The following is a 17341-nucleotide window of genomic DNA, read 5'->3' on the forward strand; positions in this document are numbered from 1 at the left end:
GAATGCATCAGAAGGTGAGTATAAAGTTTATTTTTTTATTTTTTACCTTTCTGAACAAGTTGTCAAGCACTTTTCCAAGTGATGCTTGGAGAAGTGCTTGATAACCCGCATGCGGAAATGCATGCAAAGACGCCTCACAAACGCTTCTACCTGGCAGGAAAACCGCATGTAATATCCGCATGCGATTTTTCCGCCAGGGAGAAGCGTAAAAAATATGCTTCAGGTCCGCAACGTGGGCACATAGCCTCAATCTGCATGCGGAAACGCATGTGAATCTGCATGTGGATCCGCATGTATTCTGCAGGAAAAACGCATGCACAATCTGCATGCGTTTTTTCTGCCAGGGAGATGCAGAAATGATGCAGAAATTTTCTGCTTCATTTCTGCATCGTGTGCACATACCCTTACGGACGGACAGCCAAGCAAATTGGCTGCTAGGGTAGATGGGAGCTCCCTACCCTTAGACAGTGGATAAGCAGTGTAAATATCTCTTCACGCAGGAGTCCCATTAGCCGGCCGGAGAAACTCAACAGAGGTATTGAGGACCCCGGGGCACTTCTAGTCTGCAGGTAGCAGAGGAAGATAGGACTCCAGGCTAAGCCTTGAGGGAGACATAGGATCCGGATACACTGCCGCTGGTGAGGATACTTCTCTTCAGCTAGAGAATAGAGTTAGAGAGATGCTTCACCTAAAGTGGAAGATGTTTCTAGCACCTGTATGGGAGATGAAAAGCTGTTGGGCCTTATCCAATGTACCCGACTGTAAATACTGTATATACTCCTCTCCCCCCAAGTAAAATCCCAGTTATGGTTAAGAACTTCGTGTCCTCTGAATTTATTGCTGCCATGGTCCCAGAAGAGAAACGCCTGGAGACAGCCGCGATTGGATGGTTTGAAGTAAGTGAAGGATGTCACATACCCATTCACACATCAGAGGGAGGACACAAATTGTCTGTAGGGTGTCAAAGCAAGCAGGGGCCACAACTCACCCACGACTACCTTGCTGGGGCACCTTACATATATACAGAAGTCTCATGTCTCTCATAGTGTATATGTACCAGCAAACAGTGTCTTCTAATGAATCTGCAGCAGTTCACATGTAATTTTTCATATTAATATTACAGAAAATAAATTTGAAATATTTAATGTGTACATTTTGTAGCGCTTTCCTATGTTTTTATTGCAGTAATGCAGTTTCAATGTCTTAGAGCAATCACTCTTAGCAATTTAGGAGGCAACTTTGACCTTTTTTATAGTTTCAAGTTTTTTTGTTGGCTCCTATTCACATTAGCAAGGATGTGCTGGCCATTTTCACTATGTTTCTAAATAATCTATTTGGCATGTGCACTCCGTCCCCCATCTGCCTCACGTGATTTTAAGTAGTTACCTAGTTCAGTCCTGACCCATAAATTGTAGGCTTGCATTTCAGCCCAAGAGAGGTGACAGAGAAGGACAGGGACCCAACAATGAAAGACGCCTATCTTCCTTATAGGGGATAACTTTCCAATCGCTGGGACTCCTTATGATCCTGAGAACCTTTCACACTTGACTCCTCACATACCTCCTTTAATAGAGGGATGAGGGGCATGACCAAGTAAAGTAAAATTCAATCAGCTGGGAGGCGAGGGATATTATATGACTAGCTATTGAACCCGTTCTACTCAAAAGGGTGGCGAGCATTTTTATTGGTACATTTTTAATTTTATTAATGGCGCTGGAGTGAGCACATGCGCATACCGCGCTATCCTGCGCAATTAATTTTAAAGACATTGTCTGCAAATCCGCATATACAGTGTCTTCAATAAAATGATGTCGTAGTGTGGTATGCACACGTGTTGACTCCGGTGCCTCACTGCGCCGGCGCCACCCATCCTGGCTTAGGACAGAAGGACGCGTCCAACATATATAAGATGTACTGAGAATACAGGGAGGTGTACTCACTTACGCTGAGCGCTGTGTGTATAATGTACTGGGAATATAGGGGGGTGAACACTGAGTGCTGTATATATAACGTACTGAGAATACAGGAGGGTGTACTTACTTATGCTGAGCTCTGTGTATATAACGTACTGAGAATACGGGGGGTGTACTCACTTACGCTGAGTGCTGTATATATAATGTATTGAGAATATACAGTAGGGGGTATACTCAGTTGCGCTGAGCGCTGTGTGTATAATGTACTGAGAATACAGGGGTGTACTCACTTACGCTGAACTCTGTATGTATAACGTACTGAGAATACTGGGGGGAGTACTCACTTACGCTGAGTGCTGTAGATATAACGTACTGAGAATACAGGGGGTGTACTCACTTATGCTGAGCACTGTAGATGTAACATTCTGAGAATACAGGGGGGTGTACTCACTTACGCTGAGTGCTGTATGTATAACATACTGAGAATCCAGGGAGTGTACTCACTTACGCTGAGTGCTGTATGTATAACATACTGAGAATCCAGGGAGTGTACTCACTTACACTGAGTGCTGTATGTATAACGTACTGAGAATACAGGAGGGTGTACTTACTTATGCTGAGCTCTGTGTATATAACATAGAGAATACGGGGGGTGTACTCACGCTGAGTGCTGTATATATAACGTACTGAGAATACAAGGGGATGTATTGACTTACGCTGAGCTCTGTCTGTATAGCGTACTGAGAAAACAGGGAGGTGTACTCACTTATGCTGAGTGCTGTATGTATAACGTACAGAGAATACAGGGGGGTGTACTCACTTATGCTGAGCGCTGTATGTATAACGTACAGAGAATACAGGGGGTGTACTCACGTACGCTGAACGCTGTATTTATAACGTACTGAGAATACAGGGGGTGTACTCACTTACGCTGAGCGCTGTATGTATAACGTACTGAGAATATAGGGGGTGTACTCACTTACGCTGAGCGCTGTATGTATAAAGTACTGAGAATACAGGGAGATGTACTCACTTAAGCTGAGCCCTGTATGTATAACGTACTGAGAATATAGGGGGTGTACTCACTTACGCTGAACGCTGTATATATAACTTACTGAGAATACAGGGGGGTGTACTCACTTACGCTGAGCGCTGTATGTATTACGTACTGAGAATACAGGGGGTGTACTCACTTACGCTGAGCGCTGTATGTATAACGTCCTGAGAATACAGGGGGTGTACTCACTTACGCTGAGCGCTGTATGTATTACGTACTGAGAATACAGGGGGTGTACTCACGCTGAGCACTGTATGTATAACGTCCTGAGAATACAGGGGGTGTACTCACTAATGCTGAACGCTGTATGTATAACGTCCTGAGAATACAGGGGGTGTACTCACTTACGCTGAGCGCTGTATGTATAACGTCCTGAGAATACAGGGGGTGTACTCACTTACGCTGAGCGCTGTATGTATAACGTACTGAGAATACAGGGAGATGTACTCACTTACGCTGAGCCCTGTATGTATAACGTACTTAGAATACAGGGGGTGTACTCACTTACGCTGAGCGCTGTATGTATAACATCCTGAGAATATAGGGGGTGTACTCACTTACGCTGAGCGCTGTATGTATAAAGTACTGAGAATACAGGGAGATGTACTCACTTACGCTGAGCCCTGTATGTATAACGTACTTAGAATACAGGGGGTGTACTCACTTACGCTGAGCGCTGTATGTATAACGTCCTGAGAATATAGGGGGTGTACTCACTTACGCTGAGCGCTGTATGTATAAAGTACTGAGAATACAGGGGGTGTACTCACTTACGCTGAGCCCTGTATGTATAACGTACTGAGAATATAGGGGGTGTACTCACTTACTCTGAACGCTGTATATATAACTTACTGAGAATACAGGGGGGTGTACTCACTTACGCTGAGCGCTGTATGTATTACGCACTGAGAATACAGGGGGTGTACTCACTTATGCTTCGCGCTGTATATATTGTGTACTAATAATATGGGGGTGTACTCACAAATTTGTCTTTTTCTTTCTCTCTCTCTTGTCCTGGACATATTGTCATCATAGCGTAATTCTGAGCATGCTCAGTCTATAGAGGACAGAAGGACACATCCCTGGTTATATAGTAGATGTGGACTGGTGGGGTTTGTGCGTCATTGCTGCTCTTTTTCTTCTAGCCTGGTCCTGATGCGAGGTGTCAGGCCACCACCAATCTGATATCTATCCTAAGAATAGGTTATCAATATAGTAAGCCTGGAAAATCCATTTGAATTGGACATTTTGTCCGTAATATGTATTTTACCTGTACAAACCATGCAAATGCTTTGCAAAAACATTGTAATTTGAAGTTACATGCATATATGACTAATAAAGAAATGACAATTGATGAGAAATATGCCATTGTATGTGAACAATACTTTCAATTAAGTTTTTCCTTCTTTCAGATTTGTACGTTTTATTATACTGATCAATATAATATTTCATTTTGTCATTTTTATTTAGGCATCTTCCACAAATGACATTTTAAAAAACTGCAGAAAAGAATACGAGGTAAGAGCAGTATCTGTACAGCTACCAAGTGCTATTGGGTGCATGGAGGATGTGAAGACAGACGAAAGGGAGGGACCAGATTCTACTGAAAATTTAGAAAGCGGGTACAGGGAAGAATTAGATAACTGAAATTAGTGCATAGGCTTGTCTAAAGAAACATGTTTTTAAAGCTCTCTTAAAAATGTGGGGTCTAGGTATTAATCGGATCGCCTGGGGTAGTGCTTTCCAGAAAAATGACACAGCACAAAGGAAGTCTTAGAGACAGAAGTGGGAGGTTTGGATTATAGAGGATGTTAATCTTAGGCTGCGTGCCCACGATGCGTTTTTGAAGCGTTTTTGCAGCGGAATTTCCTCTGCGAAAACGCTTAAAAAACGCTTGGTAATACATGCCCCATGTTCCCCAATGATGATCCGCATGTGCTGTGCACATGCTGCGGAAATCTCCGCTGTGGATTATCATTGCGGAAAAATATGCAGCATGTCCGTTAATTTTGCGGACACGCAGCTTAATCGCTGCCATTGACTTGCATTGGACCGCGTGACATCCGCATCACTGCATCTGTACATGCGGATATCACACGGTTCAATGTGCGGATGGTACCCAGGTCTGGAGGAGAGGAGACTCTCATCCAGACCTGGGTACCATAGAAACTGTAAAAAAAGAATTTAAAATAAAAAAAAAGATTATACTTACCTTCCGATGTCCTCCCGATGTTTTCTCCCCTCCGTCTGGTCTGTTGTATGGGTCGCGGTTTTGTGAAGGACCTGCCATGACGTCATTGAGTCATGTGACCTGTCACATGACTCAATGACGTCACTGCAGGTCCTTCACTCCACCGCGAGCCGCCCAAGACACCGGACGCAGCGGAGAAAACACAGGGAGGACATCGGAAGGTAAGCATAATCTTTTTTTTTAATTTTTTTATCATTCTTATTCTTTTTTTTTTAACTAACTTGGTCACACTACTATAAATTCATGCCGGTTGCATGGATTTATATATTGTGAACAAGTTCTCAAGCACTTTTCCCAGTGATGCTAAAATCGATTGGAAAAGCGCTTGATAACCCACATGCAGAAATGCATGCAAAATCGCTTGACAAACCCTTCTACCTGGCGGGAAAAACGCATGTAAAATCCACATGAGTTTTTCCTGCCAGGGAGATGTAGAAAAAACATGCAGCATTTCTGCATCGTGGGCACTTAGCCTCAGATCAGTTGCAGAATGGAGAGCACTGGCAGGTTGATAAACAGAGATGAAGGAGGAGCTGTAGGGTGGTTTAGAACTGAGAATAAGTTCAGTGGTGCTGCTTCATATTGTACACTTTACCGAATGAGTAACAAGTACAATGACTGGCACAAGGTGGAGGCGTCAGTGAAGCAGCTAAACTACCCAGGCTGCTGCATTCAGGATGGATTAACGGATTGATGGATTAGAAAGTTTGGTAAGAGGGAGACCAATCAATAGAGAATTGCAGTAGTCCAGATGAGAATGAAAAAAGGCACTGTAATAGTTTTTGCAGTTCTGGAGAAGTTTTTAAGATACAGGTAACATGAGTGAGTGATTGAATATGGGGAATAAAGGAAAGTCCCATGTCAAATATGATCTCAAGATACACATTGAGGGTGTTGCTTGAAACATACAAGTCAATTTCAGTATCGGGTATGGGGAGGTTAGTAGAGGGAGGAAACACAAGAAGTTCAGTTTTGGAGAGATTAAGTTTCAGATAGAGGAAAGGCCGGGTTTCTAGGGACAGCATGTTATAAAACCTGGTATTTTGTATTAAGGTGGGGGTGATGTCAGGAGAGTATGTGTATAATTGGGTGTCATCAGCATATATATGGTACTGGAAATTAAATCTGCTGATGTTTTGTCCTTTAGGGGCAATTTATAGAGAAAAGAGGAGAGGGCCCTGGACTGAGCCTTGAGAAACTCCGACAGTAAGGAGAAGATTAGAGGAAGAAGAGCCAGCTAATGATACAGTGTAGGAGTGGTCACAGAGGAAGGAGGAGAACCAAGAAAGAACGGTGTCCTTGAGTGCGTTAGAGAAAAGTGTAGTGAGAAGGAGCTGGTAACCCACAGTGTAGGGTGGTGAAGCAGGCTTGTTTGGCCAGATGAAGAGCAGAGTTGTAAGTTTTAAGCATGAACTGTATGGCAAGGGGTTCTTAATAATTTGAAGAAGATAGGGTCCAAATATAAGAGTATGGCTGATCCGAGACGTGTGGTGGGTCCGGACCTGTATATTGGTGACTTGGTATGCTTGTCCTCTAGGAACATTAAGTTGAAGGTTCCCTCTTGGAAACCGGGTCCCAGGTTCATCGGGCCTTGCAAGATTGTGGCTGTCATTAATTGTCCAGCATTTTGCCTTGCTTTGCCACCTACTTTTAGGATTCATAACGTGTTTCACCGGTCGTTGCTCAAAAAATACGTTGTATCCTCTGAACCATCACCACTGCCTCCGTCTCTGGTTATGGTTGTTGGGAATTTGGAGTTCCAGATTTCTAAAACTGTTGATTCTCATTTGGTTCATTGGTCTCTTGAGTATCTGGTACACTGGAAGGGTTACTGTCCTGAAGAGAGGCTGAAGGTACCATCATCTGACGTCCATGTGGTTAGGTTGGTCCGGTCCTTTCATATGGCACATCCTGATAAACCTGTCCCTGAGGTTCCAGAGGTCCCTTTTAGAAGGGAGGGTACTGTTATGGGTATAGTGCGACAGAGAGGATCCAGTAGACTGCAGCGTCTGAATTAACGTACTCCTGCATTGAGCAGAAGTACTTATACCTCTTATTAAATGGTGCTAGTTTCTTTCAGCAGTGCAAGAGTTAATCTTCTCAGCTTTGAGTCTCTGTAGCTTCCTTCTTAGAAGTTCTCAACTCAGCAGTATCAGCTACGGCCCTCTCCTACATAGTGTCTGATCTGGAAATCTGTATTGCCAGCGTTTAAGGGAATCTGTCACCCCCTGGGAGATATCAGACCTCTACTATGGGCATACAGTTTATAGAAAAGCAAATCTATACATACCTGTAAGGCCCATAGTAGAGGTTTGATTGAAGAGAAATGTAGTTTTATCAAGTCTGTATTGTACAGGCCTGGCGTCCGGGGGATGCCAAGAAATCCTCGCCTATCTGTTTATTAATCCCCAAAATCCCCGCCTATGTGCTTCTTTACCATATCCCCCCCCTCCCCTGCACGTCACAGGGCCCTGTGACTTGCTCTGTTCTCCCTCACTTAACGGGCATGCGCAAAGTGCCACTCACATAGAGCGTGCTTTGCTTCCTCCCAGCCCCGTCTCTCTGTGCACTGCACTGCAGGGTTTTATTGTGCAGGCTCCGGGAAGTGACAGTGACTCCCTGGCGCCTGCGCAGTGCACAGAGACAAATTCAAAATCTCAAAGGCCGAGAATACAGAAATAGCATTTCAGGAGTATAAAGACCTAAATAAGAAATGTAAAAAAGAAATCAAGCTAGCAAAATTATCTACAGAGCAACAAATCGCCAGCAACATTAAAATAAATTCCAAAAAATTTTATACATACATCAATGCCAAAAAGAAAAAATCAGATGGTATCGGCCCCTTAAAAAACAATAACAAGATAATTATAGAGGACAAAGAAAAGGCTGAGATATTAAACAGGTACTTTTCATCCATGTTCACCTACAAACCTGTTCCAGGGATCTTTTAACAGGGCAAAAATCAAAGTTCACCACCTAATATAACTAAGTTTAACACAAAAAGAAGTACGCCTGCGTCTGAGCAAATTAAAAATTGACAAATCCCCCGGCCCAGATGGTATTCATCCATGGATAATGAGGGAATTAAGCTCAGTAATTGACAAACCGCTGTATCTCATATTCTTAGACTCTCTGGTAACAAGGGTAGTGCCACAGGATTGGAGGATAGCCGATGCGGTACCAATATTTAAGAAAGGTAAAAAGGTGGATCCAGGTAACTATTGTCCGGTAAGTCTGACATCAGTAGTGTGCAAAGTTTTTGAGGGCATTATAAGAGATGACCTCCAGAGTTATATCTCAGAGACTAATATATTAAATGATATTCATGAAAAATAGGTCGTGTCTAACCAACATGTTGGGGTTCTATGAGAAGGTAAGTGCAAATCTGGATGTTGGTAATGCGGCTGATGTGATTTATCTGGATTGCAATGCAAATGCATTTGATACTGTACCACATAACAGCCTTATACTGAAGCTACAGAAGCAAGGACTTAGGGGAACTATATGCAGACAAGTAAGGAATTGTCTAAATAATAGGAAACAGAGTCGTCATAAATGGTACGTTCTCTAAATGGGATATAGTCAGCAGTGGGGTGCCGCTGGGATCTGTGCTAGGACCGATTCTTTTTAACCTCTTTATTAATGACCTTGGGGATGGTACACCAAACTATGTAGGATATTAAAATCTGATCTTGACAATATTGCAGAACGATCTGGATAAGATGACTGAATGGGCTGATGAGGTTTAATGTAGATAAATGCAGAGTAATGCACCTAGGATGGAGTAATCCTATTGCTGCATATACATTAAATGGGAGTATACTCGGGACGACAGAACAGGAGAAGGACTTGGGTATTCTGGTTGCAAGTAAGCTGAGCAGTAGTACTAAATGTCAAGCAGCAGCTGCATAAGCAAATAATATTTTAGGATGTGTAAAAAGAGAAATAAAACCCCGCTATTCCAACGTTCTGTTGCCCCTTTATAAATCACTGGTGAGGCCACATCTGAAATATGGGATCCAGTTTTGGGCTCCACATTTAAAAAGGATATTCAGAAGTTAGAGTAAGTTCAAAGGCGTGCAACTAGATTATTACAAGGGATGGAAGGCGTCTCATATGATGAGAGGTTGAAGTTGAAAAAGTTGAGTCTGTTTAGCTTAGAAAAACGACGCCTCTGAGGAGATCTCATTTAGGCTGTGTGCCCACGAAGCGTTTTTTAAGCGTTTCCGCAGCGGCAAAAACGCAGCGTCTGCCATGTTCCCCAATGATAATTCGCATGTGCTGTGCACATGCTGCGGAAATTTCCGCTGCGGATTATCATTGCAGAAAAAAACGCAGCACTACCAATTATTTTGCGGAAGTGCTGCGTTTTCGTCGCCATTGACTTTTATTAGAACGCATGGATTACGCATCACTGGATCTGTACATGCAGATTCCATGCGTTCCAATGTGCGGATGGTACCCAGGTCTAGAGGAGAGGAGACTCTCCTCCGGACCCGGGTACCATAGAAACTGTAAAAAAAAAAATAAAATAAAAAATAAATATTATACTTACCTTCTGACGGCCCCCGGTGCGCTCCTCCTCCCTTGCCGGCAAATCGCGATCTGCCGGCAGTCAGTACCGAGAGAAGCAAGACTCCAGGGGCCATCGGAAGGTAAATATAGATTTATTTTTTATTTTTTTACATTCTCTCGGGTCACACTATATAAATCCATGCCGTTTGCATGGATTTATATAGTGTGAACAAGTTGACAAGCAATTTCCAAGTGATGCTAATCGCTTGGAAAGCGCTTGTCAACCCGCATGCAGAAATGCATGTGAAGAACGCTTCACATCCGCATGTCCCTGGCAGGAAAAACGCATGTACAATCCACATGTACAATCCGCATGCGTTTTTTTTCTGCCAGGGAGATGCAGAAACACTCAGGAAAAATCCGGAGCATTTCTGTATCGTGGGCACATAGCCTTACATGTATAAATATATGTGTGGTCAGTACAAAGGACTAGCACATGACTTGTTCCTTCCAAAGACCATACTAAGGATCAGGTGGCACTCATTACGGGTGGAAGAAAGGCGATTCCGGCACCTAAGCAGAAAAGTGTTCTTTACAGTCAGAGCAGTTGGACTGTGGAATGCCAACCACGAGAGGTAGTGATGGCCGACACTATAACAGCTTTCAAAAAAGGGCTGGATGATTTCCTCGATACACATAACATAGTGGGCTACAGTTAAATTAGACAAAATATTACACCTATAGTAGTACATTTAATATGATAATAGTAATTACATAACTAGTATCATAATTCGGTTTGATCCAGGGTTCTAGGACTTTTCGCCTTTTCTCGGGGTCAAGAAGGCATTTTTCCACGTTGCAAATTGGCTGAATGTGTCCTCAGGTTTTTGCCCTCTTCTGGATTAACAGATTTAGGTATAGGGATTTTAGATATACCATTATTAGAATCACAAGAGTAATACAAAATATAAAACTAATTAAAAGATTATATACAGGTTCATTTTTAATTGTAATAGTGCAACAATAATAAAAATAGTAATAATACATTTATGAGGCCTAGTCCCAGTAAGTTAGTATGTTAGTGTAGTGAGTACAATTGGGGGAGAAAGGTTGAACTGGATCGACCTAGGTCTTTATTCAACCTATGTTACTATGTATATGTAACCTATACTGTATCTCCCCTTCAGTAGTTTGCCAATGACTTTGTCACAGTATGCTTCTGGTCGTTGTCCTGCTGGAACACTATGTCGTCCTTTTCATACCTATAATACTCGAGTGTAGGATAGGAGAACAATGGAGTACACAGGTTAATTTAAATATGCAAAAATAGATTTTATTAAGTAGACTGAGAATAATCAATAGAAAAAGTAAAAATGACAGGCAAAGGTTGATAAGATGGCTTTAAGGAGTATAACATCCGACACCACATTTCCTGTAGCACCGCTAATGTTATCTATTATGCGACATGTTAATGTTCCTTGATTTATATAGGCCTAATGTCAAGAGAACAGACAGTGGCCGACCCATCAGAGTTAAAAACTATTCTGCACCACTATCGTTAGGTCCACAATTGTGACTCCAGGTCACTTAAGATAAGGAGTATTGATGTCGTCCATATGGTGGTTAGAGGGGGTAACGTCAAAAAACTTTTGGCCCAAAAACAAACTCAGTGGATTGTCAGGCTCGACACCATGGAACCAAAGGGTCTAAATGAGCCTTGAGCGTCTCCTCCTTCCTATGATATATTAATATCCCTCTGCGTTTGGTTCCTATTGCAGTTATTTTTCACCTTCCTTTTTGGGGCAATTTTTAACTTTTTAATTTTTTTTTTTTAACTTTCTTTTCTTTTAACATCCCTGACTTCTTGTTTAACAGTTTTGTGTTTTCATTTTTCTTATTAGTATTGATGTATATTTTGGTGTGCCTCATGCCTCCTCCCCGTGATTAACCCTACACTCAAGTCCATGTGATTAGAAGATGAGCTGGATATAACTTACCTGCTGGATGCCATCATTATTAATTATCTCCTGTTACATATTTGTGTATTATGGCTTTGGTTCCTTTATATACATTGCTGTATTTTTTGTATCCTGCACCTCGTTATGCATTGGTCTGATCCATACTTTCCCTTGGTCACTGGCCTTGATTCATCCCACTCGCCCCTGGCTATCTCTGTGCCTCCTGCGCATGTCCGGGATTCCCCTCTCCAGCGCATGTGCGCACTTCCATTCCTGGGCGTCATGTGATCTAACCAGGCACGTGGTCGAGTTCGTCACATAGGCGGCGCCTTACCCATGCGCCTCTGTTGCCCTATCACTCTCTAGGGTCATGTGACCGTGGCCGGTCACGTGACCGGAAGTACTTGTTCTCTGGGCGCACATTGCGGGTATTTAAATGGGGCAGGCGCACTTTAGCACCATAATTTGCCCTTGATAAAGCGTTACTTTAAAACGCAAAACGCGTGTCGGGCCGTTCACAATCCCTTCCAGCCTCCCCCCTTGTTCCACTTCATCAGCGGTAACCACAAATGGCGGTTTTCTCATACAGGTAAGCTTATCTTCTCCCCAATGGTGCTCAGTCTTCACTTGTATTATGGACTTTTCCTGGCACTTGCCATTTTTGTACAGTTTGGTCTGGGCTATCTTTGGGTGTTTCTGTCTGCTGTTATTTTGTACTTACTAAAAATTTATGATGTGATTTTCAAGTTACCATGCTTTTTGTAGTGAAACCTTTGTCTGTCATTTTTACTTTTTCTATTAATTATTCACAGTCTATTTAATAAAATCTATTTTTGCATATTTAAATTAACCTGTGTACTTCATTGTTCTCCTATCCTACATTGATTGTCATGGAGTTGGTTTCCTTGTGATTCGCACCACCCCCTGTCCTGGGCAACGAGACTCTCCATTTCTTCCATTTTCGTTATGTTGCCAGCTATTTCTATGTTCATTACCTATAGTACTCGAGTGTACGAAGTAAATCGTCTTGTAGGATACTCACATATAGCTCAGCATTGAGACCACCATCGATTCTGGTCAAGTATCCAATGCCTTTGGCTGTGAAACAACCCCATATGATCAGGCTTCCTCCACCGAACTTGACAGTTCCTTCAATTTCTCAATCCACTAGCCCTTTTTTCCCTTGTTTCTTCCAGACCCATTTGCTCCCATCAGAACCTAGTCTCACCACTCCAAATCACCCGTTTCCAATCGTCTACTGTCCACTTTGTACTTTTTTGCAAACTCGAGCCGATGCTTCTTATGACAATATTCAAGTTGAGGCTTCTTCACCTTTTTTCGAGCCACCATTCCAGACTTGTGTAACATGCGTTGCGTGGTGCTTGTATGGATGTTTGCTATCTCACTATTACAAAGCATATGAATCCCCTTCACTGCCATGTTTGTCGTGCCAGAACTGAAAGCTTGTGATGAGCAGACTTGTTGACTCCAATATTTTGCCTGGACGTCCACCTCTTGGCTTTTGAATGGATGAATGCACTTAATTTTGTATTCTTCCAACTGTCATTGTACTCACATGATGCAGTTTGGCAATTTTCTTGGCCGAAACACCGCTATCAATGAGCTGAATGATGCTGTTAATCTTCATCATGGCTGCTCCTCGATTCAACCAGTGACCTTTCTTTTTGGATTCAACCTAATAACACACTGAGCTATTAGGGAATGTGGGAACAGGTTGTATTTGTAGTATACAGGAAGAAAAAGATTTTTTCACCACCAGGAGCAAAACAGTACAATGCAGTGACATGAGAAGAATCTGCATAACTAATCATATGCTAAATAGTTGCAAGTCAAATTTATGTATGAGATAGCCAAGGTTGTTGTCTATAAAGTAAAGGTAGTGTCATATTCAAACCAGTAGTGAAAGGTGAGCTATGGCGCCTGAAATTCAAATGTTCAAAATATTGTTACCCTTATTCTTGTCAGAGCTAGCTTCATGCTGCATGGTTAGGAGTTTAGTGTTTTTTTGTTTGAGAAGGCATTTGGTGGATTTAGCTAAGACTGTTGCGTGGTTTTGGTTCTGTGTTAATCCCCATTTCTCCTACTTTGGATTTTCCACATCCTTCACTCCCCGGTGTTGACCTCTGTTGTTTGTGTGCGTATATTTGTATGAGTGGTATTTTCCTCTATCCCTGTTTGTATTACCTTGTTAGTCTGGTTTGTGTACTGCCATACACTACTGCTACCCCTTTTCCTGGGTGGGGGAGAAGAGACTGAGGGTGGATTCAGGAGCTCAAAGTACGTGGCCCCGGCATCTTCACCTTCCGAAGTAATCTGGGAAACAGGGCCAGTCAGGGTGCTCCTAGCGTTAGGAACAAGGAAGGAGCCCCTGGTCCCTGGATACCCAACAACAGAATTGTGACAGAACTGATGTCACTTATCAGTAAACTAAAATTAATAGCTTAGAGCTAGATGTCAGTGGAATTTTCTTCCTTACCAATTAGAAATCGTCCACACCTGAATTTGTAAGATAATTTGTTTACTTATCTTGCTAGCAAGTAGGCATATTGATAGCCACAAAATCAAATGTCCAACCTATTGTCAATTTGTTCGAGTTTAAGTAGACACTGACAAAGGCGTGTATTCTATTTCTGGAAACTTACAAAAAGAGATAAACAACATATGGACCAATAAGATATGAAGGCCCTCTAGTTTTTACTAAGCATCTAGTTAAAGAGATAAGAAAGCGAAAACACTATTTTCAGGAGATCAGCAGATATTCACAAACTTTAAGATACACTTCTCATTCTTATTTCAACTGAATGTCATTCTACATCTAAAATGCCTTATATATATCAATGAATAATGAAATAAGCAATGACTTTATTACAATTATTATAACCCTAGATAATGAAAAGTTAAGCAGAACTATGGTGAGGGGCAAATATTAAACTTAGAACTATACGGCTCTCCTGGTAGTAGAGTTAGGTGCCCAAGCAGGGTTCCAACTCGTCAGTCAGTAGTAGAAGAATAACTTGGCACTCGAGTAGAATAAAAAGTGATAAAGATTTATTGGCAATCCATACAGTGTAACGTTTCGGTTTTATTTAGACCTTCTTCAGAACTGATTGCCGTATGTAGAGGGAGACAGTCAACTGGCAGCGCTATGTAGCATTAGTGTTCCATATGAGCGCGATTCAACAGCGTATGAAACGCTAATGCCACACAGCACTGCCAGTTGACAGTCTCCCACTACATATGGAAATCAGTTTTGATGAAGGTCTAAATAAGACCGAAATGTTACACTGTATGGATTGACAATAAATGTTTCACTTTTTATTCTACTTGAGTGGCAAGTTATTCTTCTACGAGGGGCAAATATTAGACATCTCAAAAAACATAAATATGAATTGGCCATCCCAATTTTACAGGATCATAACAAGCAACTTAATATGAATGACACTATATATCCTTTATAAGTCAGGGAGGAGAATCATCTCTCATCTCAATAGTCCCTTGCAGAACAGGGAGCTTCATGGTAGACCCTCTGTTAAAAGACAGACCATCCAACACTGTACCCAGGAAGTATGACACAAGGTTAGATGGTGAGGAAACCAGAGAAGATATACAGACAGAGAAGATCAGCAGAGGAGACCAGAGGAGGAGATGTGTGCTGTTGGGTGACAATGCCCATTTAATCTTTCACCTCTCCTTAGGCCCAAGCACTGATGCTTATTCCTGATGTTGCATAATAAGCTGGGATCGCCTTGAGGAAGGTGTCAGGACTGCTGTTATGGGTACTGGCAGGGGTGGGATTCCTTCAATAGACATGTAGCAGCAGCCATCTTGTTGATCAGCAGTCTCAAACCCCCTGACTCAATGAGGTCCCAGCATAGAAAGGAGGGAAGTGTACTCTGCAGCGTTCCAAAACTGCAGAGTAAGCTAATGCTGGTGCTTGGGTTTTGCAGGTAGTAGAGCAGTCAGATAGGCCTCATCTGTCTGAGAGGCCTGTGGTGGTTGTGAGAGGATATTAGAGTTTGAACTTCTTATGTGGGTCTCTTTCTGAGTTTTTTCACAGTAAACTGTAAAGCTTAGAGGGAGTGATCAACTTTAAAGACACTCGACCAGCTACCTGGAGGTAGTGACTGGCTCATCCCTCTGGATGGTTTCTTGATATTCTGATTTGATTGCTTGTTTGAGGGTTTTCTACATGTAAAAGTGTTGTAGCTTCTTTGAATCATCTTCATCAGAGGAGCAAAAATGGGTCTCTTAAACCACAAATACAAGTGCTTCTCAGTAAATTAGAATATCATCAAAAATTTAATTTATTTCAGTTTTTCAATACAAAAAGTAAAACTCATATTATATAGAGTCATTACAAACAGAGTGATCTATTTCAAGTGTTTATTTCTGATAATGTTGATGATTATGGCTTACAACCAATGAAAGTACAAAAGTCATTATCTCAGTAAATTAGAATACTTTATAACACCAGCTTGAAAAATTATTATAAAATCCGAAATGTTGGCTTACTGAAATGTATGTTCAGTAAATGCACTCAATACTTGGTCGGGGCTCCTTTTGCATCAATTACTGCATCAATGCTGCGTGGCATGGAGACGATCAGCCTGTGGCACTGCTGAGGTGTTATGTAAGCCCAGGTTTCTTTGATAGCTGCCTTCAGCTTGTCTGCATTGTTTGGTCTGGTGTCTCATCTTCCTCTTGACAATACTCCATAGATTCTCTATGGGGTTAAGGTCAGGTGAGTTTGCTGGCCAATCATGCACATTGATACTGTTGTTTATAAACCAGGTATTGGTACTTTTGGCAGTGTGGACAGGTGCCAAGTTCTGCTGGAGAATGAAATCTCCATCTCCAAAAAGCTTGTCGGTAGAGGGAAGCAAGAAGTGCTCTAAAATGTCCTGGTAGACGGCTGCGCTGACTTTGGTCTTGATAAAATACAGTGGACCTACTCCAGGAGATGACATGGCTCCCCAACCCATCACTGATTGTGGAAACTTCACACTAGACCTCAAGCAGCTTGGATTGTGTGCCTCTCCACTCTTCCTCCAGACTCTGGGACCTTGATTTCCAAATGAAATGCAAAATGTACTTTCATCTGAAAACACCACCTTGAACCACTGAGCAACAGTCCAGGTCTTTTTCTCCTTGGCCCAGGTAAGACGCTTCTGGCATTGTCTATTGTTCATGAGTGGCTTGATACAAGGAATGCGACACTTGTAGCCCATGTCCTGGATGCGTCTGTGTGTGATGGCTCTGGAAGCAATGACTCCAGCAGCAGTCCACTCCTTGTGAATCTCCCCCAAATTTTTGAATGGCTTTTTCTTAACAATCCTTTCAAAGCTGCGGTTATCCCGATTGCTTATGCACCTTTTTCTACCGCACTTTTTCCTTCCACTCAACTTTCCATTAATATGCTTGGATACAGTTCTCTGTGATAAGCCAGCTTCTTTAGCAATGTCCTTTTATGGCTTATCCTCCTTGTGGAGTGTGTCAATGACTACCTTCTGGACATCTGTCAAGTCAGCAATCTTTCCCATGATTGTGGAGCCTACTGAAACAGACTAAGGGACCTTTTTAAATGAATCGGAAGCCTTTGCAGGTGTTTTTTGTTAATTATTCTAAT

General features: G+C 42.2%; 1 protein-coding gene across 3 annotated transcripts in view; it reads left to right on the top strand.

Annotated features, from left to right (window-relative positions):
* The window catches only part of RECK (reversion inducing cysteine rich protein with kazal motifs), a 677252-nt gene that overhangs the window by 197980 nt on the left and 461931 nt on the right, over positions 1–17341 (top strand). For all 3 annotated transcript variants that reach the window (XM_073678381.1, XM_073678382.1, XM_073678383.1), the window contains exon 6: positions 4441–4488. In XM_073678381.1, the coding sequence (XP_073534482.1) occupies positions 4441–4488 (48 nt within the window). The remainder of the gene's footprint in view (positions 1–4440; positions 4489–17341) is intronic.

Source organism: Phyllobates terribilis, unplaced genomic scaffold (assembly GCF_046119375.1).
Source record: "Phyllobates terribilis strain yellow unplaced genomic scaffold, ASM4611937v1 Scaffold_4__5_contigs__length_816908805, whole genome shotgun sequence".
NCBI lineage: Eukaryota > Metazoa > Chordata > Amphibia > Anura > Dendrobatidae > Phyllobates > Phyllobates terribilis.